General features: G+C 43.2%; 1 protein-coding gene across 1 annotated transcript; it reads right to left on the reverse strand.

Annotated features, from left to right (window-relative positions):
- Window positions 1–14,878: 14,878 nt before the first annotated feature.
- Window positions 14,879–25,508, reverse strand: LOC144272296 (cytochrome c iso-1/iso-2). Its single transcript, XM_077830270.1, has 4 exons — window positions 25,494–25,508; window positions 24,231–24,290; window positions 17,433–17,607; window positions 14,879–15,122 (listed from the first exon to the last, which is right to left on the reverse strand). Exons 3-4 carry the CDS (start codon window positions 17,599–17,601, stop codon window positions 14,974–14,976), a joined length of 318 nt encoding a protein of 105 aa, XP_077686396.1. The 5' UTR covers window positions 17,602–17,607; window positions 24,231–24,290; window positions 25,494–25,508; the 3' UTR covers window positions 14,879–14,973.
- Window positions 25,509–27,385: the final 1,877 nt, after the last annotated feature.

The following is a 27,385-nucleotide window of genomic DNA, read 5'->3' on the forward strand; positions in this document are numbered from 1 at the left end:
AATGAACTTTAAACATTTGGGGAAAATGCATTTTTGGCTCAGCTCTCAGATTCAAATCAAGCTGAAGACGGGAAAGGTAATAAGATCAGGCTGGTCAATGAGGAGCAAGGCATCTGCTGTGAAGCTAGTGTTATACCAATAAAATAAAAACCAGCAGGATCTTATTAAAGGGAAAAAGGCAAAATACCACATTTATTTTGAATACAGAAAGAATCATAGTAAGCAGTTAGTTACAGCTATAACATTCCATTCAATCTCATATTTATTCACACATTCATTCATACACACACACACAGGTTCTGCAAGGTTGTTATCATAGTAAGCAGTTAGTTATAGCTATAACATTCCATTCAATCTCATATTTATTCACACACACACGTTCTGCAAGGTTGTTATCATAGTTACCAGCCTTAGAGTTGCTCATGCCAAGCCACTGGCCAGGTGGCCTGGACATGAGGAGGGAGCAGGGCCTTGTCAGATGCTCATCTGATGCTCCTGGAAGTTGGTTTGCAGAATCAGACCCCAAAATTCTCACTTTCTAGAGTCCATTTTTATAGGAATTTCTTCCTATGCCAGTCTATGGGAATTGCTTCATCATGCTGTTGCTGAATCAATCAGCAGATGGCACATTTCTGACGGCTCCGTGCTGCTAGATGTTATCTTGTTCTTTGGTTCTCCCATTCTTGAGGCTGTTGGGTGGATTCCAGTCTGCCCTCCGGGGATCCTCTGGTTATTTCCACTTGACGCCTTCTTCAGCTGATGGACACTGGATTCTTAGGCTGGCACCTCCCTGATCATTCAGTTATTATCCACACCAAGCATCCATCCACATACATCCTCTATCTCTATTTTAATCACAATTGTTAATACAACAAAAGGGCGGGGAGTGTCTCTCTCTCTGTGAATTGCTTTGAGAACAGACTCTGTCTTAGAATGTACTAACGCAATTAGCAGCTTGCATGTTTCACACACAGAGGGAGAGAAACAGTACCAAAAACCAAGAGACCTCTTCATTAGTAATACCCTGGAATTTAAACTATAGGGAATCAAACTCATTTGTGATTTTAATACAGAACTTCTTTAATATGATCCAACACTAGGACTTTGGATACTGGTGAGTCCATGCTACTCCATCTGTATTTATTAATCCCTCCATTAGGATAATGTTTGGTCCATTGCGGTGTATTTTAAGGACCTAGAAGAGAGATGGGAGGGAAGTATTGCCACTCCAGGGGGTACACAACTTCTGGAATTTAGGCCCAGATTCTCAAAGGTACTTAGGCTCCTAACTTCCATTTGCCTTAGCTACTAATTATCTTCTTTAAATTGGGTTTCTGTTTCAGGTGAAGAGGCAACATGGCCAGACCTCAGGTAAGAATTTTCAATCCTTCACCTGACTTAGGTGGATCCATGTGGAAAAGATAGGCTTTCACTCTGTTGGGCATTTGTGTAACTCCAGGGAATGGATATTTTATATGCTGAATCCAAATACTTGTATCACATTGGATACAGGCTTCAGATTTTTTTCCACCAGCAACTGAGGAGACCAACTGATCCCAAACTTCTTTGCAAAAAGAAAAGGAGTACTTGTGGCACCTTAGAGACTAACCAATTTATTTGAGCATGAGCTTTCGTGAGCTACAGCTCACTTCATCAGATGCATACCGTGGAAACTGCAGCAGACTTTATATATACACAGAGAATATGAAACAATACCTCCTCCCACCCCACTGTCCTGCTGGTAATAGCTTATCTAAAGTAATCGTCAGGTTAGGCCATTTCCAGCACAAATCCAGGTTTTCTCACCCTCCACCCCCCCACACAAATTCACTCTCCTGCTGGTGATAGCCCATCCAAAGTGACAACTCTTTACACAATGTGCATGATAATGAAGTTAGGCCATTTCCTGCACAAATCCAGGTTCTCTCACTCCCTCACCCCCCTCCAAAAACCCACCCCAATACACACACAGACTCACTCTCCTGCTGGTAATAGCTCGTCCAAACTGACCACTCTCCAAGTTTAAATCCAAGTTAAACCAGAACATCTGGGGGGGGGGGGGGGGCTAGGAAAAAACAAGAGGAAATAGGCTACCTTGCATAATGACTTAGCCACTCCCAGTCTCTATTTAAGCCTAAATTAATAGTATCCAATTTGCAAATGATTTCCAATTCAGCAGTTTCTCGCTGGAGTCTGGATTTGAAGTTTTTTTGTTTTAAGATAGCGACCTTCATGTCTGTGATTGCGTGACCAGAGAGATTGAAGTGTTCTCCGACTGGTTTATGAATGTTATAATTCTTGACATCTGATTTGTGTCCATTTATTCTTTTACGTAGAGACTGTCCAGTTTGACCAATGTACATGGCAGAGGGGCATTGCTGGCACATGATGGCATAAATCACATTGGTGGATGTGCAGGTGAACGAGCCTCTGATAGTGTGGCTGATGTTATTAGGCCCTGTGATGGTGTCCCCTGAATAGATATGTGGGCACAATTGGCAACGGGCTTTGTTGCAAGGATAAGATCCTGGGTTAGTGGTTCTGTTGTGTGGTATGTTGCTGTCTGACTCTGAAGTGTTGGAGGGAGCTGAGTACCTGAATTTTTTCTGAAGCTCTGAAGACATCCAGGTAATACACACTATTAAGATTGAGAAATAATCTCTGAGAGGGGAATGTGTTATATATGCTCTTAAGTATAGAAATGTAAATGTTAACTTGATATTTTGCATTTAAATACATGTAAGAGCAACTAAATGGGAGGATGGGAGGTGGAAGAGTCTGTGGGAAGGAATACCAGTGGAGTACCACCTGATAGCTTGTGTTTAAAATGTATTAAGTATTCTTTAAGCATGCATTTAAACATTTTGTTTACTAACATGATGTTTACACTGCAGAGTTTGGTTGATGCAAGTTATGTCAGCATACATTATATATCACTTGGGCACATGCATACTTGGCTGCTTGCATCGGCACTAAACATACTTACCAGGAGCGCTTGTGTCAATGCAAAGTGTGCTGCACCACCAGAAGGTATCCCAGTGTGACATATGCTGCTGTTTGGTGCAATGCCTTTTGGGAAATTTACGCAATGTGTTGTCAGATAGAAATGACTCACCCAGGGATCTCTCTGGGATCGAGGCATCAAGTTCCCAGCATGCAACTTTCTCCACTCTATAATGCCATCCATAGCCCATAATTTTCACACTTTAAAAAAAAATCCCATAAACCCTCAAGCCATTTTTCACTGTCCGCCATCTCTCACAGAAACATGGAAGCCTGCAGAGCTCTGCACTGTTCTCATGATTGTTGCAAATACAGAATGCACAATTCTCCTGTAATTGCAGATCCACAGAAAGTACTGCAACAATGGGTGATAGTTTTCTGAGGGACACAATGAAAAACAATTCAAGGTCATTGGTGGCATTCACAGAGCAGCTGCAGATGGTGGCATGCTGTTTCTAGACCTGAGAAAAGAACACTGACAGGTGGGATCGTATTGTAATACAGATTTGGGATGACAAGCAGTGGCTATGCAACTTTTCGATATGGAAGGCAATATTTCTGGATGTGTGTACCAAGCTCATCCCAATCCTCAAGCACAGGGACACGAGAATGAGGGCTGTGTTGATAGTGGAAAAGTGAATAAAGATTTCACTCTGGAAGCTTGCAATGCCAGATTGCTACAGCTCAGTGGGAAATCATTTTGGAGTAGGAAAACCCATGCAAGTGTGTAAGGTCATTAATCATACAATACTCCAGAGGACTGTGACTCTGGGCAATGTGCAGGATATAGTAGATGGATTTGCGGGAATGGGTTTCCCAAACTGCAGTGAGGCATGCAAAACTTGTGGGAGGGACGCAAAAGGGACACCAGCTAACGGGAAGGACATGTGACCTCCCCACGTGATTCCTCCCCATGCTCTCCCCATCCCCTCCCAATCCCACGTTACCTGGTGGGGAGGGCTCTGTCCTCCCGCTGCGCCGGCTCAACCTGGCATGTTCGGCTGCTTTTCCTGGCAGTCAGGCCCCAAAGCCATACCCGGGTGCTGCCCAGTGCAGCACAGGAGCTGCCTGGGAGAGTGCCTGGCTGTCATGGGCGGAAAGTGACCTGGTGGTTGTGGGAGGCTAGTCCCCAGCCCCTCCCCTTGTACCCAAGGCCCTGCCCCTCCCCATCTGCCTTCCCTCCCCTGCAGGAACCCAGAGCACCCCCACCGCAGCCTCTGGCCCCAGCGCTGGGAGGCCAGGGTGCAAGGCCCCAGCCCCGGTGCGCTGGGCAGCAGCACTCCCAGCCCCGTTGCTCCAGGTGGCGCGGCCAGCCCCAGTGCGCTGGGCGGCACGGCCAGCCTCCTTGCAGCACAGCCCCAGCCCCAGCCGCCCTGACTCCCTGCGGGAGGCAGGCCAACCAGCCTGGGCGAGCCAGGCAGAGCACTCTGGAAACTGCAGGAGGGGGCCTGGCCTGGGTGCAGAGTGTGGGCGGGGCCACACTCAGCTGCTTGGGAAGGCACAGCCTACCCTTGCCTGCGACACCCACCGCCCATGCTGGCTGTGGTGGCAGCGGGCTGCCTCCCACCCGGGTAGGGTGACCATATATCCCTATTTTAAAGGGACAGTCCTGATATTTGGGACATTTTCTTTTATCGGTGCCTTTAACCCACCACCCCCATCCTGATTTTTCACACTTGCTGTCTGGTCACCCTACGCCAGGGCTTGGCTTCCAGGACAGTGGCTGAGCGAGTTGGAGCCACCCCCCCCCCCCCCGGCATGCTCAGATTTGGCTCCTGTCCCCAGAAGCTGAGCCTGGGCGGGGGGGCAGCCTGCTGCTGCCACAGCCAGGCACTCTCCCAGTCAGCCCAGGCTGCGCTGCACCGGGCAGCACCCCAGGCAGTGTGGCTGGAAGAGGAATGGCTCTGGCCCCACCTCTTCCCTTCCGGCTCTGGCCTCTCCCCTTCCTCTCCCCATGTGGGCTGGCTGCCGGAGAGGCCCTTGACCCTTTGTACCCCACCCACGAGTCACCCCTGCATGCACATCCCTATTTTTGGCATCAGCCCACCTTGCCACAGAGTAAATCAACAGAGAAGGGTACTTTTCTATGGTTATGCAAGTGTTTGGTGGATCACTAAGTTGCTTCACTCATATTAGTGTGGGCTGGTCAGGGAAGGTGCATGAAGCTTTAAAAACACAGGACTGTTCAGAAAGTTACAAGCAGATATATTCTTTCCGACTGGTGGACTACCATTGGCGATATTGAAATGGGAACAGTGTTCTTGGGGACATAGCCTACATCTTGCTCCCCTGGCTCGTGAAGCTGTACACTGGCTGTCTTGACAGAACCAAGGAAAGATTCAACTACCAGCTCAGCAGGTGCAGAATTATAGTTGAATGTGCTTTTGGCAGATTGAAGGGACACTGTCAGTGTTTATTCACTAGATCAGATATCAGTGAGAAAAATATCCCAATGATTATAGCTGCCTGTTGTGCCCTGCATCATGTCTGTGAGGCAAAGGGGGGAAACTGCCACCAGGGTGGAGTGGCTGCCTGACTTTAAACAGACACAAGGGCCATTACAAGAACTCAGTGTGGAACTATGCAGTTGAGGGAGGCTTAAAAGAGCACTTTAATGGTCAGCCACAGTAGTGTTCTGTACTGGACTGTTCACTGGGCTTTGTGCTGTTTGGTATTGTGTAGTGCTTCCTGTATATTTATAACTATGACTGTGTTATAGTGAAGCTCTGAATCATGAGGCGCTTTCTGTACATTTATAAATATGAATGGGTGTTTTCTTAAACCTGTGAGTTCTGTGGTGCTGTACACTTACAAATACTGTGTGCTTTGAGTACCACTATACATTCTGCAATACAGGTGAGTTGCATCGTATGCGCATTTAACTTACACAAATTTAACTATATGTGCTCGGCGGGGCGGGGGGGGGAATCAATCTAAGTTACGCAACTTCAGCTACGTGAATAACGGAGCTGAAGTTGACATACTTAGATCTACTCACCACGGTGTCTTCACTACGGTGAGTTGACTGCTGCCACTCCCCCGTCGACTCTGCCTGTGCCTCTCGCGGCGGTGGAGTACAGGAGTCGATGGGAGAGTGCTTGGGGGGGATCAATTTATCGCGTGTAGACTAAATGGGATAAATCGATCCCTGCTGGATCGATCGCTGCCTGCCAGTCCAACGGATAGTATAGACAGCCTCTACGCACTGTTGAAACCTCCCGCCAAAGAGGGACAGCCTTCTGATGAGAAGGAATTCAAAGCCAGCCAAGCTTCAACCTCAAAAACGTGCAGACTATTGGTGAAGCTGCATCTGCCAATGAAGAGGCAGCAAAAGCCTACCCCGAACAATTAAAGAAAATCTCAGAAGAAAAGGGCTATCTTCCGGAACAAGATTTTAATGCTGACGAGACTGGGCTTTTCTGGGAAAAAATGCCGTACCGCACTTATACTTCGAAATCAGAAAGACAAGCCCTTGGCTTCAAAGCAGCTAAAGACCGTGTGACTGTGTTGTTTTGTGGCAATGCGGCTGGGCATTTAATAAAGCCGGGCTTGCTCTACAGGGCTGCAAATCCCTGTACCCTAAAAGGCAACAACAAAAATCTCCTGCCTGAGTTCTGGCAATCAAATAAAAAAGATTAGGTGATGGCAGCATTATTTCTGGATTGGTTCCACAAATGTTTCTCTCTGGAGGTTAGGTGGTACCTCAAAGAGAAAGGATTTGACTTTAAAGTGTTGCTGATCGTAGACAATGCTCCTGGCCATTCTGAGGCACTCCGGTTTGCGCATAATGACGTTGAAGTAATCTTTCTCCCTTTTTTATTCTTTCATTCTTCAGTCTGTCTATCTTTTTGACTATATGCGATTTTCACCTTACACGCTGACTTTAGAACCTAACCCTTGTATAAGATGCAACTCCACTGTATGTGTTATGAACTAATAAAGATAATTTATTTTCAAAAAATAGAAATGTATTAAGTGGCAAAAAGGTGTAAAAACCCGCAGGCAATAAAATACAAACTTTTAACACAGATTAATGGAACAGAATTTTAAAATTGGAAAGGCAGCAAACATTTCAGTGCACAAATGTAGTTCCTTGTGGCTACATATACATCAACCGTGGTTCTCACAGGTCAATGTATGTGAAGCGGTGGTTTTCCTTGCTGTCCCACAGGGGGGGACTAATAGGGGTAAGGATGTTGCCTGTGATGCCACATGGTACGTGGGGGAGGGAGGACGAAGCGAGGTGGTACCATGGAGTTCTCTAAGGACTGAAAAGGATGGGGAGTCCAGGATTTTTGGATATGTAGGTCAATGAGGGTCTGCAGCATTTCGGTCTGCTGCCTGAGGAAACTCATTATGTCCTGGTGCATCTCCCTCTCCTTTTCTTGCTGTGACTCCTGGGCATTTCTCCTGTCTGTTCTTTTTTTCTCCATGCTGTTTGCCATGTTGGTCCTCCAGGCCTTTGTTTGCCGTCCAATCCAGCACTGGCTTATCGAATCTTGCTGAACATGTCCTCCCTCGTCCTGTTCTTTCTCCTCCTCCTCCTCCTCAAGTCAGGCATTCTGTGGGTATGGAGAGAGCATCCCTCAAGGCTGCAGTGGCAGCTGCTGATAAAAACAGACAGATATATTATTGGATTTACGGACACAATGGAAAGCGAAATATAAACTTTTCAAACCTCCCTTTCCTTTTTGCCATAAAAACTTTTAGTAAGACATTGTTATTGACACTTCAGCTTTGGAGCACCTCTGTAGAGCACTTCTCTCCAGCTCAGCTCTAGTGAGCATGGCCTGCTAAGGGAGAAGGAGAAGGAATTTTGATTGCATGCAACAGTAAAATTTCAGTCCCTACACATAGATATGTGTATAATACACTGGCACTGAATACTGGCACTATTTTCCACAGGCAGTGGTTTTAGCTGATATCACACTCCTAACGGTAACAAAGGCACAGAAAGCACAGCTGCTACTAGCATCCCAAAGCTGCCTGGCCCCCTGTGCCAGTAGCCTGTTTACTACAATGGTGCCAGCCAAACTAATCACAGCGTGGCATGGGAAACCATCCTGTTGCTGAGGAAAAAATAAGACAGCCATTCCTAGAAGCCTTTGGAAGAGAATTGCAGAATATCTCTGAAAATTTCATTGAGATCTCTCAAGAGGATAAAGAGACATCCCTATGCACATAAACAAACTGCTCTGCATGGGCCTGCTCACCCCTAACTCAAGGGGAAACAAAAGCAGATACCAAGCATTCTATGTTGTTTGTTTGTACTGCTACCTCTTCTCGTACAAGTAGAACCTTGAAGTCAATACCTGTGCCTTGTAACTTAGGCTTGAGCTGGGAACCATCTTTAAATTGAAAGTTTGTAAGGAAAAATGCATGCACACACTTACCCAAGGTCCCTTCCCCTTTACTGGGTTTGTTCATGCTCAGCTGGTGGGACTGGCTAGACTGTGGTGTAGTCTCAAACAGGTCCTGGCTCATGACATGGCTGGACTATCCCCTCCCGCCATGTCTCCCTCCTCCTCTTCCACCTCTTTCTCTTTACTGTTCACAGCAAGGGTCTCAGTCTCATCCTCCTCCAAGATATCCACAGTGGTTTGCAGGGTGCTAGTGGAGTCTCTGCCAAGTTTGGCATGAAGCTCATTATAAAAGTGACAGGTCTGTTTAGCTCAGCACCAGATCTATTGTTGGCCTCACTGTCCCTGTGGTATGCCTGCCGCAGTTCCTTCGCTTTCCTGTGGTACTGCTGCTGGTCCCTTTCTTACCCCTTTGTCTGCATCACCCATGCAATCTGTTTGCAGATGTTTGTTTCTGCAGCTGGTCTTTAGACCCTCTTCTCCTCGCAGGCCCAGGAAATCCAATGCTTCCTGTATACTCCAGGAAGGAGTGCCTCTAGTGCCGGAAGCCAACATGGTCAGTTGGGCAATTGCACACAAGAAGGGAGAGCTGCTAGCTGTGCTTGCCAAGGTGGCAGTCAGGAAAAAGCATTTCAAAAACAAGCATGGAGTTTTAAATTGGAAATGGCTTCTGTTCTCCATGACCCCTGGGCAGTGGAATCCACAATTGTGGCCAGAGCAGTCACTATCTCACAGAATGGGGCATTGTGGGACAACTGCTGTTGTCTGTTAGGGTGGACATGTGCCATGTTCATTTTATATCATTATTGCAGCTTCAAAGTGTTGTACAAACATTAATCTCACAACACTTTTTTTGGAGTAAGAGTAAATATTACCTTCTATTACAGATGAAAAAATTGGGTCAGAGATGTAGCAAGTTCGTAGAAGTCTGACCCTCATAGTGTTCTTGGAAGGCCTACTCATACTTCTCTTTGCATCAAAAGCAGAATTCTCCCTGTATTTAGCAGGAGCAGGATCAAGTCCTAACATTGCCAGCTTCTGGAGGGCAAGTGACATAGTGCTGTTCCAGGCAAGTTTTAAAGTGTCACTTAGAAAAGTTACAAACCCTTAATCAAATTGTCACTCCAAACTACAGGTGGCTGCATTATTTTAATAGTAGAGTCTAACACAATTAATGCAAGGTGTTCTTACCTGTAAACTGAGAGGAAGGATTGTCTGGCTGTAGCTAAAAGAACAGGTATGGGAGCAAAACCTGGGTTCTAGTTCCAGCTGTGCACAGACTTATACTCTTGACTATGTCACTTAACTGTTTGAGCCCTCAATTACTCCTTCCTTAAAATGTGGATTATAATACTTCCCCGCCTCAAAGGAGCATTGCAAGGCTTGGTTGCTAAGTGCTAGAACAATGTAGGGATTATGAACAATACCTATATACCTGATTGGCGCTATATCAATAAATGGGAATTGTATTGGTGCTTTCTTCATTCAACTAAGGCTGACCTCAACCATGCTGAAGTATATTTTAATTTAATTGTCCAAGGCAAGTGTTCTTAACCTGTGAGTCACAACCTGGGTGCTGGAGGGAAAGAGTCAAACAGGTTTCAGGAGGGTTACAACCATCTGCCTTTCCCCTCCCTTTCATTAAAAAAAAAGTCTAGCTCTTGTGATTGTGAAGCTTTGACCTTGGAAATGTGAACGGATCCTAAACTGCTTCAGTGATACTTGCCAGAACTTGCAGACAACCTACCCTACAAATTTTAAGATGTGAACTCCCAACCTCTGGGTCATAATGTCAGAGGGGTTAAAATGATGCTACCTTTTCCATATTATTAAGAGGGATGGGGATCATGATGGGGAGGCTATGGAAAAGTTTGAAGAGGAGTACTTGTGGCGTTTTAGAGACTAACCAATTTATTTGAGCATAAGCTTTCGTGAGCTACAGCTCACTTCATCGGATGCATACTGTGGAAACTGCAGAAGACATTATATACACAGAGACCATGAAACAATACCTCCTCCCACCCCACTCTCCTGCTGATAATAGCTTATCTAAAGTGATCACTCTCCTTACAATGTGTATGATAATCAAGTTGGGCCATTTCCAGCACAAATCCAGGTTTTCTCACCCTCCGACCCCCCACACACAAACTCACTTTCCTGCTGGTAATAGCCCATCCAAAGTGACCACTCTTTTTTACAATGTGTATGATAATCAAGGTGGGCCATTTCCAGCACAAATCCAGGTTTTCTCACCCTCCCCCCCGCTTTTTCCAAAAACCACACACTACAAACTCACTCTCCTGCTGGTAATAGCTTATCCAAAGTGACCACTCTCCTTACAATGTATATGAAAATCAAGGTGGGCCATTTCCAGCACAAATCCAGGTTTTCTCACCCTCCGTCCCCCCCACCCCCCCACAAACTCACTCTCCTGCTGGTAATAGCCCATCCAAAGTGACCACTCTCTTTACAATGTGTATGATAATCAAGGTGGGCTATTTCCAGCACAAATCCAGGTTTTCTCACCCCCCCCCCCTTTTTCCAAAAACCACACACACAAACTCACTCTCCTGCTGGTAATACTTCATCCAAAGTGACCACTCTCCCTACAGTGTGCATGATAATCAAGGTGGGCCATTTCCAGCACAAATCCAGGTTTTCTCAACCCCCCCCCACACACACACACAAAGTCACTCTCCTGCTGGTAATAGCTCATCCAAACTGACCACTCTCCTTACAATGTGTATGATAATCAAGGTGGGCCATTTCCAGCATAAATCCAAGTTTAACCAGAACGTCGGGGGGGGGTAGGAAAAAACAAAGGGAAATAGGCTACCTTGCATAATGACTTAGCCACTCCCAGTCTCTATTTAAGCCTAAATTAATAGTATCCAATTTGCAAATGAATTCCAATTCAGCAGTTTCTCGCTGGAGTCTGGATTTGAAGTTTTTTTGTTTTAAGATAGCGACCTTCATGTCTGTAATTGCGTGACCAGAGAGATTGAAGTGTTCTCCGACTGGTTTATGAATGTTATAATTCTTGACATCTGATTTGTGTCCATTTATTCTTTTACGTAGAGACTGTCCAGTTTGACCAATGTACATGGCAGAGGGGCATTGCTGGCACATGATGGCATATATCACATTGGTGGATGTGCAGGTGAACGAGCCTCTGATAGTGTGGCTGATGTTATTAGGCCCTGTGATGGTGTCCCCTGAATAGATATGTGGGCACAGTTGGCAACGGGCTTTGTTGCAAGGATAGGTTCCTGGGTTAGTGGTTCTGTTGTGTGGTATGTGGTTGTTGGTGAGTATTTGCTTCAGGTTGAGGGGCTGTCTGTAGGCAAGGACTGGCCTGTCTCCCAAGATTTGTGAGAGTGTTGGGTCATCCTTCAGGATAGGTTGTAGATCCTTAATAATGCGTTGGAGGGGTTTTAGTTGGGGGCTGAAGGTGACAGCTAGTGGCGTTCTGTTATTTTCTTTGTTAGGCCTGTCCTGTAGTAGGTGACTTCTGGGAACTCTTCTGGCTCTATCAATCTGTTTCTTCACTTCCGCAGGTGCGTATTGTAGTTGTAAGAATGCTTGATAGAGATCTTGTAGGTGTTTGTCTCTGTCTGAGGGGTTGGAACAAATGCGGTTGTATCGCAGAGCTTGGCTGTAGACGATGGATCGTGTGGTGTGGTCAGGGTGAAAGCTGGAAGCATGTAGGTAGGAATAGCAGTCAGTAGGTTTCCGGTATAGGGTGGTGTTTATGTGACCATTGTTTATTAGCACTGTAGTGTCCAGGAAGTGGATCTCTTGTGTGGACTGGACCAGGCTGAGGTTGATGGTGGGATGGAAATTGTTGAAATCATGGTGGAATTCCTCAAGGGCTTCTTTTCCATGGGTCCAGATGATGAAGATGTCATCAATATAGTGCAAGTAGAGTAGGGGCGTTAGGGGACGAGAGCTGAGGAAGCGTTGTTCTGAATCAGCCATAAAAATGTTGGCATACTGTGGGGCCATGCGGGTACCCATAGCAGTGCCGCTGATCTGAAGGTATACATTGTCCCCAAATGTAAAATATTTATGGGTAAGGACAAAGTCACAAAGTTCAGCCACCAGGTTAGCCGTGACATTATCGGGGATAGTGTTCTTGACGGCTTGTAGTCCATCTTTGTGTGGAATGTTGGTGTAGAGGGCTTCTACATCCCTAGTGGCCAGGATGGTGTTATCAGGAAGATCACCGATGGATTGTAGTTTCCTCAGGAAGTCAGTGGTGTCTCGAAGGTAGCTGGGAGTGCTGGTAGCGTAGGGCCTGAGGAGGGAGTCTACAGTGTCAGTCTATCTACTACCTAAGATCCATAAACCTGGAAATCCTGGGCGCCCCATCATCTCAGGCATTGGCACTCTGACAGCAGGATTGTCTGGCTATGTAGACTCCCTCCTCAGGCCCTACGCTACCATCATGTGCCAGCAATGCCCCTCTGCCATGTACATTGGTCAAACTGGACAGTCTCTACGTAAAAGAATAAATGGACACAAATCAGATGTCAAGAATTATAACATTCATAAACCAGTCGGAGAACACTTCAATCTCTCTGGTCACGCAATTACAGACATGAAGGTCGCTATCTTAAAACAAAAAAACTTCAAATCCAGACTCCAGCGAGAAACTGCTGAATTGGAATTCATTTGCAAATTGGATACTATTAATTTAGGCTTAAATAGAGACTGGGAGTGGCTATGTCATTATGCAAGGTAGCCTATTTCCCCTTGTTTTTTCCTACCTTCCCCCCCCACCCCCCGACGTTCTGGTTAAACTTGGATTTATGCTGGAAATGGCCCACCTTGATTATCATACACATTGTAGGGAGAGTGGTCACTTTAGATAAGCTATTACCAGCAGGAGAGTGGGGTGGGAGGAGGTATTGTTTCATGGTCTCTGTGTATATAATGTCTTCTGCAGTTTCCACGGTATGCATCCGATGAAGTGAGCTGTAGCTCACGAAAGCTTATGCTCAAATAAATTGGTTAGTCTCTAAGGTGCCACAAGTACTCCTTTTCTTTTTCGAATACAGACTAACACGGCTGTTACTCTGGAAAAGTTTGAGATAACCACCAAGATGGTTTTTCTCTAGCATCAATCACTGTAGTACTTAATATATATATGATGGTTACACTGTAGTGCTTAACTAGTATTGTAAAAAATGAAAGGATTTAAAATTAAATTTAGATGTTCAATATATTTTATAAGTTTTCTTTTTACTAACATCTTTAATGTTATTGGGATATATTCTGCACAAATCATCAGTGGCCAAACACATGAAAGTACTGCCTTTAACAATAATGTAAGTTAACACCTCAGTATTTACAGAACCCTGGGAGACTTAGTACTCTCAGCAGTACAGCTAAGCAGTTTGTCTAATAAAAAGATATAAAATAGATGCAGATTTCACTATTAAAGATGTATGCTCTACTGTTAATTTCCTCAATCCCCACTCCAACCTCATTTTCAAGGTTCGCCATTTGAAAGGTGCAAGATTTATAGCCCTAGAATAGGTATATACAGGTAACAGCATAAATGAGACCCTCACAGCCTGAGCCTGAAGTGCCTTAATGAAGTGAGAAAGGCAGATCAGTTTCCATGCACGTATAATTCTTGAATTCTCTAAAATACCCAAGTAAGGTATCGGCTCATGTAGTAATCCTGTCTTCCCAGGCTAAACCATTACATTTTCTATAGGCTACCAGAACAGTTGTGAGTATGAACTAAAGGTGAAAGTATTCCTGCTATTATTACCATCATTTGAGCTATGTCAGACCTTATTTGTTTCTTTATAGTAAGGGGGCTGGATACCTTAATATATTTGACTCGTGGAGTGAACACGTGGAGTGAAAAAAAAACTATAACTGTAATGAAGAGATTGCTGATTGGTCGACAGTTTGTCCTTTTAACACATAAAGAAACGCTAATACAAGGAGTGAGCTAAAGTTTTGAAATTATTTACAGATCAAACTGTAGCTGTTCCAATCCCTTGAGCTTCACTTTTATACTAACATCTTGATACAAAGCTGACTGGCTTTTTCTCCGTAGTACAGTTCCATTGTTTGTCAACCCTTGCTCTTTTAAATTAGGGCTGAATCCTGCAAAATGCTGAGCCCCCACTGATTTTGTTGAGAATTTTGCCTAAGTAAAATCTTCAAGGAAGAAGTATTAGGGTCCATTGCTACAACCACTTACACGTGTGAGTAACTGTACTAACTTGAACAGTCACATTGATTTCAATGTAAAGTTATATGTATGTATAATTCCAGTTATGTATATATAATTCCAGGACTGGACCCTTCAGTTGGAAGCTCCTTGGAAAAGGGAACAGTATTTTTCTTTTGAAATATCTGTATGGAGCCATACCCACCTTTACCATCATAGAAATAGTTTACATAGTGCTCACCCTTAATTTGTTTTGGTAGTAGGCTTAGCAAAAATCAAATAAAGACTCATATTTTCAGATGCTAAGACCAGTACCTAATAAACAAATATTAACAGACTACTGAAACATGAATACTGATAAAAGAGAGATTCAAATTTTGAAACACTTTCTGACATCACGGTAGTTGTAAGAACACTTCATGAAGATGTTGCCTTTTTCAAGTATGCAATAACATCTGCTCTCTCATTCTTCTTTTTAATGCCAGCAAAAATCATTTTAGTTCCAGGAATATATTTCTTAGGGTTCTCCAAATACTCCATCAGTGTATTTTCATTCCAGACAACACCTGGAAAGTTTAAACAATAATGAAGAATTGCTTACATTTTATTAATGTCATACCACTTGACTCCACAGATAGCTAAGTATATCAAGAATATTCAAGATCTCAAAATCTAGGGTATGCAGCTCTGAAAGTAAGCTACTCAGTTTATGTTCTAAATTCCAAAGGAGGAAAAAAGAATGAGAATTAATGATAAATTAAATCCAGTTTTCATTATTGCTTGAACACATTTCACATTAAACACACAACTGGTACATACTGTATTTACTTTTGACTCATTTTAATAATCCAGATTATATTTAGCATCTTGGAAAGATTAATGTTTAAAGCCAGTTCAGCTAAACTGAACAATTTTGAATAATGTTTGCTACTTTTAATCTATACAAATATCTTCATAATTCAAGTGCCAGTAGAGACAATGCTTTCCAGTAATGTATTCAGATTTGTGTTTTAAATCAATGTGATCTTTACTTAGGGTTGAGCAAGCTCTCTTTTTAATCCTGAGATTGTCCATTTATTGGCAAAAGTGTTCACAGAAACTGTTGATTACACACAATGGTTTTAAATTTTGGCAGCTCTTTAAAGCATTTCCCTCTGCCAAGTCAGCAGCACTTCCATCTTCTCCAGATATGTAAACAGTTAGCTTTAGTTATTGTCTGTCTCTCCTAGATATTGACAGAGCACAGGGAAAGCAACCTGTAATTCTGTTAAAAAGATGTAGAGCTGATTATCTGCATACTGACACTCTAGCTCACACTATTTCCCCCCACAGTAGGTTCATAAATGTTGAACATGAAGGGTGGCAATAGAGAACCTTCAGAAAGAAACAGCAGTTTCAATGCTACTCTCTGGAATTTCTCTAACAGGAACAGGTGTGTAACAGGGTGGCTCACCCCTTTAAAGGCCAGGAAGCCTGGGGCAGCCAGCCTTATTCAGTCAGCTCTCCTGGGCCATAATTACCTCCATTTTAACCAGAAGAGGCAGGATTAAATGGGGTCAGGCGACATCCTGAAACCAGGCCTCATAAGGGCTGAGAAAACTCCTAGAGGAGGACCTACATGGAGTAAGGTAGGTTCTTGAGGAAGGCTTTGAGACCATGAAAGGACTCCAGGGAAGGTATCAGAAAGACTTAAAGGTAGATGAAAGGGGCTGGAAAGTGAGCATGGAGGCTGGGCTGATGAGAAGCCTAAGCAGGGTGGAAGAACCTTTTGTTTGTGTGAACTCTTGTTTTGGACTTTTGTTACCTCAGCGGGGTCTGGACTAGATGTGATAAGTTGTACTGAAACAGGCTCAAAGATATCATCAACAGGAGTGCTAGAGGTGAACCCCTGTAGTGCCTTGGTCTAATGCCAATGAGTGCTAGAGCAGGGAATGGAACCACTCACAAGATGAAACAGCTTCAGTGTTAGCTTCCACCTTTAATTCTCACGGGCATATCAATGACAGATTATGGTCAACAGTACTGAAGGCTACAGAAAGATTAGTAATAGCAGCACCACTTATGTCTGACCTCTGTGTTCAGGAGATAAATTGACTAATATGGTTGACGTATTATGTCCTAGTCGTAAGCCATCATCAGGATGTCTAAATGTACTTTATTGTAGTAATCCCTTGCACTATTAGCTCACATGAGCACTTTCAAAACAGACACTAACACTGAAATACATGATTTCTTTGTAGGAAAAGATCTCTATAATTAAGATCCCAGTATAAGACTGAATCCCTCCCCCGGTGGGATCCCAGTAAAACTGAAGAATCAAAGAACTTAAACTAAGAATAATATTTGCAATTAATACCTTGACCCAAATTAGATACAATGGTGTTCATTTATGTAACAGTACTTTTAAACACACCTTTACTTTCAAGATCATCTGTATTAAAACAGTACACATGGACATGTCAGCATATAATAATCAGAGGGCTAAAATTAGTCCAGTGCCAATAAGTGAAGAGACTATACACCAATGCAATGCCAGTAGAGAGCAGTGACCAACTGAAGCAAGATCAGACTAAAGGACCAGCATCACGCCAAGAAATAGGCACTGTCAGAGGGCAGGTTTTAATGTAAAATCCTGGAAAGGATGTAAATAGCCAGATATAAAAAAACTGAGATGTGCTGGAAAAGGATACTAAAATTTCAGTTAAAAAGCACTTTGCTTCTGAAGATGTGGCTCAGGTTCATCTTGCAATACTGTCATTTAACAGCTATGAGGGTAGTTTTGTAAATATTTTTAAGATATAGCAAGAATGGAATTAATTTTTCTTCTTTATGCTTCCAGTCCTGCACCCCACCCCATGTCACCTTTTTGTTTTTACCTTTGTTCTTGTTTGAATATGAGTAAGAGAATCCTGCAGCTTGTCCTGTTTTGCGACCAAACAGACCCCAAAGATTTGGTCCAGTCTTGTGCGGCCCCCCTTTTTCAACTGTGTGGCACTGAGAGCATTTCTGAACAAAGAGCTTCTTGCCTTTTTCAACATCACCCATTTTGGTCTGTGACAAAGCAAAACAGAAAAATGAAATTGTACAATATTTTTGAAAAGATTACCTTTGGTTACATTTACCATCATTACCCCACTTTTACTTCTGTCTCGCAAAGTAGGAGAGAGAAGAGAGGCTCTCAGAAAAGTGTGAGAATATGAAAGTTTTTCAAGTCCTTTATGTCATTTGCCCATTCTGTGAACAGGTTTGTTTTTTTTATTTTTAATAAACTCTAGTATAGCCAGCTAAACCCATTATAGCTGAGATTCTGTGCTACCTCTCTTCAAGGTGCAACACAAAACTTGCAGCCAGAAGTAAGGGGGCTAAGGTGGCTCTAAGACACCTCTTAGTACCCTCCGAGATGATCCTAGGGTCAAAGTTCTGCCCAGAATATCTGCAGTATTGTGGCCCACTGCTGATGCATCCCTCCCATCCTAGCATACCCCTTACACCAGGGTTCTTGGAAGACAGCTTTACAACTATCTCCACTGTGCCTGCCCAAGAACATTTCCCTAGCTGGAGCCTTGTTACACCAATATAGACTGCTTACCTAACAAAGAGCAGAAAGAGGTGTTGAAGATTTTAACCTATGTTTCCTAATCTTTTACAAATTCAATGACCGCAAATAATGAATGAACAACCTAATTAGTAGCGTCTGTAGGTTAATTGATGTCACCAACAATCAAAACAATCCCTTTATATAAAAATTTAAAAAGATTTCCTTCTAAATGACAAAGGTCTCAAGACTGATGCTTCTGGCATCAAAATGGCCAAAAGAACATTTTACTATAGGTACAGAGACAATGTACCATCTTTAACTAGCCCATATAGTGGTTAAAAGTTTTTTGTTTTGTTTTTTTCTCTCTAAAATAGACCAGATCTATAAGGAAACCACAGAGAGGTGACACATATTCAGCAGAGTATAAAAGTGGGTTTACATAAAACATGGCAACTGTGTTAGAAATAAAAGGGGCAAGAAACCTCCCCCTGAAACTGCCAGAAATCTGCCTGTGAAAAAGAAACTCTCACCTTCTGATGCAGGGAGATGCCCCATTTGTAAACCAACCTCTGTAACAGAATCGCAGATTGATCCAAGTGTCCACAAATAAAGAAACCCTACTTGACTGGATTTTATGGATTATTTTCATTCAGTTTGTTCTGACCTCTTCTATTAGAGACTTTGGCAGATATTTACACAGAGACATCCTATCTCAAGTTACAGGAATATATCCTCTATTAGTGTAGACTTACCCAGCAACCTGAGCAGCTGCCTAGAAAACCTCTCAATTTGATAAGTGGCAGAGTCACAGCTGCCTTCTACTGGAAGAATACCGCACAGGAATACCACATATATCCTTTGTGCAACAAAAACTCCACATCCGAGTGGATAAAACAGCACAATGGTTGATACAGGTTCTGCCACGCATAGAAGAATATGCCTTAACTCTGGCCAGAACTGGAGTTGTTTCCAGGAATACTTATGGATCAATGTGCTAATCAATAAAGCACTAGATGGTGTATTAGCTGGTGTCTGTTACAGACCACCAAATCACCGTAGGAAACAGGGTGACAAGTAAGGTATGTAAAGAGCTGAACTATAATGTGTAGGGGGGAAAAAGCTGTTTGATCATGGGGGACTCCAGTTTGAGTGACACATGCTGGAGGTCTAATTGTGCCAGTACTAACACATGCTTAGAATTTCTAAATATTACATCAACTCAAAAAGTATTGCATCCAACATGGGATATTCAATATTAGATCTCGTCTTGACAGATAAAGAATCAGAGCTAAAAATTAATGATAACTTAGGCACAAGTGATCATGACTTGATCATATTTATTGTGCAAACACAATAAAGTCCAGAACAATATGAGATAGATAGATATATATATATAATAATTTTTTTTTGGTGCTTTAAAAGAGCCAATTTCACGAAGCTGAAAACAATTATCTGCCAGAATAATTTAATCAGAAAAATATGACTGGGAATTGTTTAAGCACACTTTACTAGATGTCCCAAAAGCTATAAACCTACAGTCAAAGAAGAAGGCTGTGATGGTTTAAAAACACAACCTGGTTTATAGCTGCCTTTACTTCCCCTCTAAAAAATAACATAACATAAATGGACTAAAATGGATGTTGATAGTAATTAATGTTAATCAGAAACTAGGACTTAAAGAAAATTGATAAGGGAAGCAAAGGGACACAAGGAGTAGTCTATGGCCAGCAGAGTTAAGGACAATAAGGCGTTTAATACATGGAACAAAAGGAATCCTAATAATATAGATAGAAACAATAAAATGATCAATAAGTATTTCTGTTCTCTATTGGTGGTGGTGGTGGAAATACAACACAGTCATATCATAAGAACACTATTTCCATTCCACTAGTATCTCAGGAGGATGTTAAACAGCAGCTACTTAAGTTAGACACTTTTAAATCAGTAGGTCTGGATAACTTGCATCCAAGAATATTAAAAGAGTCAGATGGTGAACTCACTGGACAATTAATGTTGGTTTTGTTTTGTTTTTCCCCCCAATAAGCGTTGGAGTACTGGGGAAGTTCTAGAAGACTGGAAGAGAGCTGCTGCTATCTCAGTAGTTAAAAGGTAAACAGGATGGCCTGGATAAGTATAAACTTGTCAGTTTAACATCAATCCCAGCCAAGATAATGGAGCTGGTAAAGAACTTGATTGATCAAGAATTAAGAGGGTTATATAACTAATACCAATCAATATAGGTTTATGGAAAATAGATTTTTGTCAAGCTAGCTTGGTGGTATGTGTTTATAGTTTTGGTTTTTGAAATGAGATTACAAGTTTGGTTCTGTGCTGGGTGTATAGGCTCTGGGCTGGGGATGAGGGGTTTGGAGTAGGGCTCAGGACTGGGGCAGGGGATTGGGGTCCAGGAGGGGGTCAGGGCTCTGGGCTGGGGTTACAGGCTCTGGGGTGAGGGTGGGGCTGGGGATGAAGGGTTTGGGATGCAGGAGGGGGTTCCAGGTTTGGGGGGGGCTCAGTAATGGAGTGGGGGTGGGGTGCAGGAGGGGATCAGGGCTCTGGGCTGGGGGTGCAGGTTCTGGGGTGGGGCTGAGGATGATGGGTTTGGGATGAAGGAAGGGGCACTGGATTGGGGTGGGGCTCAGGGCTGGGGAAGGGGATTGGGGCATGCGGATGGGGCGCGGGCTTACCTCTGGCAGCTCCCAGTCAGTGGTGCAGCAGGGGTACAAAGGCAGGTTTCCTGCCTGTTCTGGCACCGCAGACCGCACTGTGCCCTGGAAGCAATGGTTCCCGGCCAATGGGAGTGCGGAGACAGTGCTCGGGGCGGGGCAGCGCACGGAGCCCCATGACCCCTCGCTTAGGAGCTAGACCTGCTGCTGGCCGCTTCTGGGGCACAGCGCGGTGTGAGAACAGATAGGGACTAGTGTGCCTTAGCCGAGCAGCACCACTGATAGGACTTTTAATGCCCAGTGCCTTACATTCTGTGACCCAGTACTGAGTAACAACCTGCAGTCTGAAAACCACTGCCCAAGGGCTAGTCATCTACCATCAGAATTGCCTGGGGCTACTCAAGTGCTATGTGGTGAGGCACAGACTGAGGGACTCTGTCCACACAGATGAACCCCTGAAAAGAGGACAAATATTAAAAGCCTAGCAATGCAAGCCTAACCCAACAACCACTTGGGCAAGGCAATTGTTCTCAGTCCTGACAGACCAACAAGTTTGCTCAGGACATGGTCACTATACTAAACCACCACAGGTAGAACGCTTGTAGGAGACAATTGTTCTAAACTTCCAAAGGCCGACAAACTTTGGAATAGCTGCTTCAAATCCCAGACTTACTTCAGAAGTGGAAAAAAGGCTTCAAAAGCGTTTGCCACTAAAATCTGAAACAAAAGGCTCCATGTAATTGTCCTCATTTTAAAGAAGGGGAAACTGAAGCGGAGAGGTCAAGTACTTTGCATAACTAAAGATGGATATGATGGAGCTTCCTAAAGGAAGGCTGCATCCTAGAAAGAGCTGGTACAGCGATAGCAATCAAGTAAGCATCTCCTGCAGGGAGTACCTTCACTAACCAGTCAGAAAGGAACTGACTGAAGATGTTCTAGATGGAGTTGAGGTCGTGACAGTTGGAAAGGAATGAAGGGGAGATATTCTTTCCCAACTGCAAATGCCTCAGAGTGTCAAAAATCTGAGAATTGGAGTTCCAAACTTTGGAAACAGACTAGAGTGTGGGAATCTGGATGTGTATGATTTCTCTGTAGAATGCTTGTTTGACCACCCTTAAAAATATTGGTCCAAATCTCAAACCTATATAGTAGCCAAAAGACTTCATGAGAGTTTCCCCATGAAATTTTCTTTGACATCTTACATTGAGGGAGGGAGGGCAGGTTTTACAACTATACTAGTTTCTGTGCAGATCTCCCAAACTGCTTATATTGTATTACTCTGCAGGCTTGGAATAGAGGAGCCAGCCTAACATCCTGCTATCCCATAAATGGATCCACAATCCTCCAGGGCTCTCCAAAGTTTCCAAAGGGAAGGTACCATAGAAGATGCTGATAAATAGGGGAAGACTCATGTACAGAAAAGTCCCCAGTCACTTGTGGATCATCAGGGCACAATGTGGCCCTCTGTTTTGGTCTTTACCTACCTACCAACTTTCCTTTTTTCACCTGTAACAGGAGGACTGTTCACAGTTTCAAGTGCAAACATACAAAAAATAAATTAAGAAACACAATGAAGTTCAAACTTACAAGAGATGCCAATCAGAGTTAAGGTTTAAATTTTCTTTTTTTTTTTTTTTCAAAAGCACTAACTCTGGCCTAACCCTGCTCCTACCAAAGTCAACCAGTTTTGCCATTGATTACAGTGGAAGCAGAGTTAGGCCAGAGTTAGTGCATTTGAAAACCTCAACATGATTATGCAGAGATGGGCCTTATTCAAGGCATCTGTTCCCTGCTTTTAAGTCATACTTAATTTACTTTACTAATAAAAGGAAACTGACTACAGTAGGCACTAGAAAGCTACTATAACTATGAATGAGCAAACCATTTTATTTTGTCTCATATAGCAGGAAAATTGTCAGCTAATTGTGGAATTAATTAATTGTGGAAACTGTTACTGGTTATTATATACAAGATTTAAAAACAAGCTGTGGGTTTTTGTTCTGTATTCTCCCACATTGAGTCTGTAGCATTGGCAGTTAGAAAAAGTAACTTTTTGACATGTGAACTGAAGAAATCTGTAATTGAAGTAATTTTAAGAGAATACAGAACCACACACAGTGGATTGATTTAAATCAAAATAATTTAAATTGCTGATTTTTAATTATGACTTGAATTCACCAAGCAGAAAACCAAGATTAATTTTCTTTTCATTTGTACCTTTGTTATTTTTTGAAAGAGAGGTTGATTGGTAACAAAGAATATTGATTTGCAACTAAATACAGCCTTTACACTAAATGTGGAGCTTTTTATTTTATTTATTTATTTTTTTGCTAAGCAGGAAGATACTCTACATATATATATATATACATACACAAGCAATTATATAACTGTTATTCAGATTCTTAATTTTTACATTGTTAGAAAATGTGTCTATATACACACTTTTTTTTACTTGTGACTTCCCCCCCCCCCCCCCCCCGTCAAGCTCTCTTTGGATGTAAATGCAAATTCTGTTAAATACACAAACAACAATTGTCTTACTAAATAAAACTACCTTAAACGTCCTGGATACAAAAATATATCTTGCACTTAAAACTGATTTATTAAATAAAGAAAATATATCTCAGTTGTGAATTTAAGTGATTGTTCAAGATTTTAGACTAGTAGATCTCATCTTCACACCTAGTCTTTTTCAGAGGAAAACAAACTTTCTTGCCTTTTTTCCCCTCCAACTCCCATTTGATTTCTTAACTTTGAATGAACTAGTCATTGACCAGAACTACTTAAGTGAAAAAAATACTCTGTCTGTACCTGCAGAAGAGGCTACTGCTGTCAGAAGCTAATTTAGCACTTCAGCAAGATCTTGTTCCAGATGCTTAGCTGGTGACTTCTACCAGTTCAGTGGTTTAACTTTCTTTAAAACTTGGCAGCAGATATATACTGCTTAATATTATTTAGTAGACTGTAGTAAGCGTAGGCCTTAACACAGGCTGTCAATTTCAAATTTAATTTTATTTAAATTTATTTTTAAAAACAAACCTGTAACTTAAATAAAATCCAACTTTTGAACAAAAAATCCATTTTAAAATGGATTTTTTTAACCACCCTGACCACACAATATGTTTATACTAATTCTTCTGACTCTAACCCATTTTAATCCAGCACAATTTAACTTCCATGTTGTTTCCAATGGAAAGCAGTAGCTCTCCTCTGATATGCCAGTGTTTCAAAGGAACATCAAAGTGACATAGCTGGCACATGCAGGGAAGGTACCTCAGGTTCTGCTCATGCACAGACATTACGGAAGTTAAGGGGGCTCTCTTCTGACTCCTTAATCTAATCCCTACCATAATTCCCCTACTTATTTTTTTAATATAAAAAAACTCTTTGAATAATCACCACAGCTGGAAACACCTCAGTTTGACAGAGCTGGAACTGTAACAGCTGATTAAGTGACTGGCAGCCTTTACCTTCAGTCCAGAAACTGATTACTTGAGTCCCCGATAGATAAGGTTACATTCCAGCTGAAACTAGAATGATAAGAAATCTTGTCTTTAAAGGGTCCCAAAACTGTACATAAACAAGAATAAAATATCAGTCTTAATTACCATCCTAGTTTAAATTAAACTGAAGCTGACACCTAGATAGAAAGTTAAAAATTACAGAACGCAATAGGCAATTCACAATTAAGCAGAATGGGAGGGAAAGAAGAGTCATGTATACATGTCAAATCATATTTCATCACTAGTCTACTTGTAATTGTTTCTATAGCCAGAAAATCAGTATAGACTTTTAAAAATGCTTAATTAAAATTTTAAAAGAGAATAAAGCGTGATTCCCCACACTTTAGTTGACTAGCTCTTCAGGGGAAGGACTGTATGTTGAGCACATCACTGGTACTTAAATATAGGGTAAAAGTAAGTTGAATTCTAAACAATTTCATTTGCAAACAAGCAGCACATGTATGATTTTTACTATGTTATGGCTGAAGAGTTTATGTAGGACTTTAAGTGTGCTCTTTATGTTCTGCAAGTAAGGAAGTTCCCATTAAAATTGTATGAACAATTATGCTGAAAACGTTTTAAAAATGATGCATCATGTGGCTGAACAAGGGCAGGAAAGAGATGAGAAACACAACCAACTATGTGAAAGGTGTAAACTTAAAGGGGGGCGGGGGTGGGGTTATATAAATTAGTACCACCAGGTAGAAATAGCGGTAACTGGAAGGAATTAAGTAAACTTCTGACTGCATGGTAGGAAGATTTTCCTGCTGGAGAGATGTATCAAGCTGTGCAATGATTACAGTGATCCCTTTTCATGGGATGTTAAGCCCTGGAGCACTAGCATGTGGCAGGAAAACATTGGGCGCCAGTCCCTGAAGTATAGGTAATCTCTTCCCCCCCCGCAAAGTCCTGCAAGGGAGACCCCACAGGAAGTCCCTCGCACGCAGAGCACAGGGAGGTGCCTATGGATGCTCCCTAGGGTTCCTGTTCCACCAAGATCCCACACCCCGGGCGCAGCTGGACCTCCGCCTCAGAGCTGACAGGTGGATCCCTTTCCAAAGCTGCCTTGCCCTTGCCCATGCCCGCACCCGCCCAGTCCCCGCCTACGCGACAGCCCGCAGCGAGCCGCGGCCTCAGGAGTAGCCACCCCGCCCCGCTGCATGAGCCCACTCCCCCGGTACCGCCCACCCCTCGCCGCTCTCACTGGCGGGAACAGCCCCAATAACTAACCCCACAGCCACTTCGCACTCTCTGCCCGTTCCGGGGGAAGGAGTGTGCGTCACAATAGAATCATCCAATCACAGACCGCATAATTCAGCACTCCGCCTGCTGATTGGTGCACCCATGGGCCCGGGGGCGGGCCTTAGAGACTGGAACCTACCATCTGCGTCGCCAGGTGTCGCCGTTAACGGCACTTGGAAAGTAGTGTCTTCTCTGCGCAACTGCCTGTAGGAGATGTAGTGATGCTATTGGCTCCTACTAAGCTCTTAGGAGCCCTTCTCCCCCCCACCCCCCCCAGAGTTCTGTCCTGAGAATTCGTGCCCATGGGCAACAGGACCTGTAGCCATCTCCCTATGACACTAAAGTTTTGTTCTGAGGAGGTGGAATGCTATCCATCATCCTCAGCCTATGGGATGAAGAGGGGAAACCAAAATATGTAGCATAGGGAGCATCTCAATGAGTGATGGATGTTGTATTAAAGTCTGTTAGATTTTTTTTGACGCCGGCGCCAGCGCCTGCCTCTACTAGAACTGGGGAGTGGGGCAGATTGCACTAAGCCCCCCCAAAACACACTTTGTCTCTCTTTCCCAGCTTCTTCCAAACCATACCCACCTGCAACCCAGTCAGTAGGGAAATCCATTAAGTCTATTTTAAAGCTTCTATATAGCAGCTCCAGAGGAAGGGAAGTGTGTATCTTTCACAGGGTAAATATGTGCCTGTTAGTCCTCATTCCTGCCAGAGCACATTGCCAGCACCCATGATGGTAAAGAAATCCCTGTGGGTAGGCAGGAAGAAGCTGCTGTTACTCATGCTGCAATACACTCTCCAGCTATCTCAAGCCAACAAAAGGATCTCCTCCCTCTTTTGTAAACAGTCAGCCATTATGACTATGAGGTTGGAGCAGCCAGCAGGGGTATCTAGGGCAATAAAAGACAAGAGGTGTGAGAGAGGGAGTATGTAGGGAGGGCACTGGGGAATCTCCCTGACAGGAGGAAGTGGCAGGACTCCTACCATTAGACTGGACTAGATAATACTGCAGAGACCATTCTGCCAGGCCCTATGAATGTAGGACAGGGCCATAGCTGGAGCAGAAGTGGGCCTGGACTTTGCATTGTGCTGTTGTCCAGATGCAGGACATGGTCTGGTAATTTTCTGCTGGTCCCTGACAAGAGCCGGAGGTGTCTGTAGCAGGATAGAGTCAGAAAGTACATTCGATCAGGATTTGCTACTAACTGACACTGTAGTGTTGGGGTTTCTGTGTGTGTGTTGGTTTGTTTGTTTTTTGTATCCCCATAAAAATGCATCCCCTTCTTCATAGATATAGGAGTAGCAAAATCTGACAGAATCTGCTGCCTCTCGCCTTTCACATTCCTTAATCCTTGTGACATTAATTCTGAATTAAATTTTAACCTCTGTTCCCTGGGGCTGGCAAGAGCCAGTGGGAGTGGTTTAGGAACAGCATTGCTATAATAAGTAGACCAGAGAAAACCAAGACTGCCTTAGTTTGTAGTGTGTTGTGTTCCACAGATTTGAAATTCAGAATTTATCTGCATGCACTCCAGCTGCATTCACTATGTTGAGTGTAGTTGTATTGAATGATGGAAGGATTAGTGAGAGCAGGTTGGCAGACCTATCACTGTGATGTGACAAGAGGAGCATGTGTACCTTGATGGATCAATTATGCCTTATTTCAGCACCAAGTTCTGTAGGTTGTGTCAGCAGAGGTGCATTTGAGGGTCCTCTGGCCATGGGGATTGACAACACTCCTGTGGCATACATTATAGTGGTCTCTGGGGCATAGTGAGGGGTAAGTTAAGGCAGTATCTGAGAAGAAATCCTCAGGACAAGGGTGAAATGGTGATAAAATTTGCAAGTCTGTTGTGGTTTGTGTGGTGTACGCT

Source organism: Eretmochelys imbricata, chromosome 11, assembly GCF_965152235.1.
Source record: "Eretmochelys imbricata isolate rEreImb1 chromosome 11, rEreImb1.hap1, whole genome shotgun sequence".
Lineage (NCBI taxonomy): Eukaryota > Metazoa > Chordata > Testudines > Cheloniidae > Eretmochelys > Eretmochelys imbricata.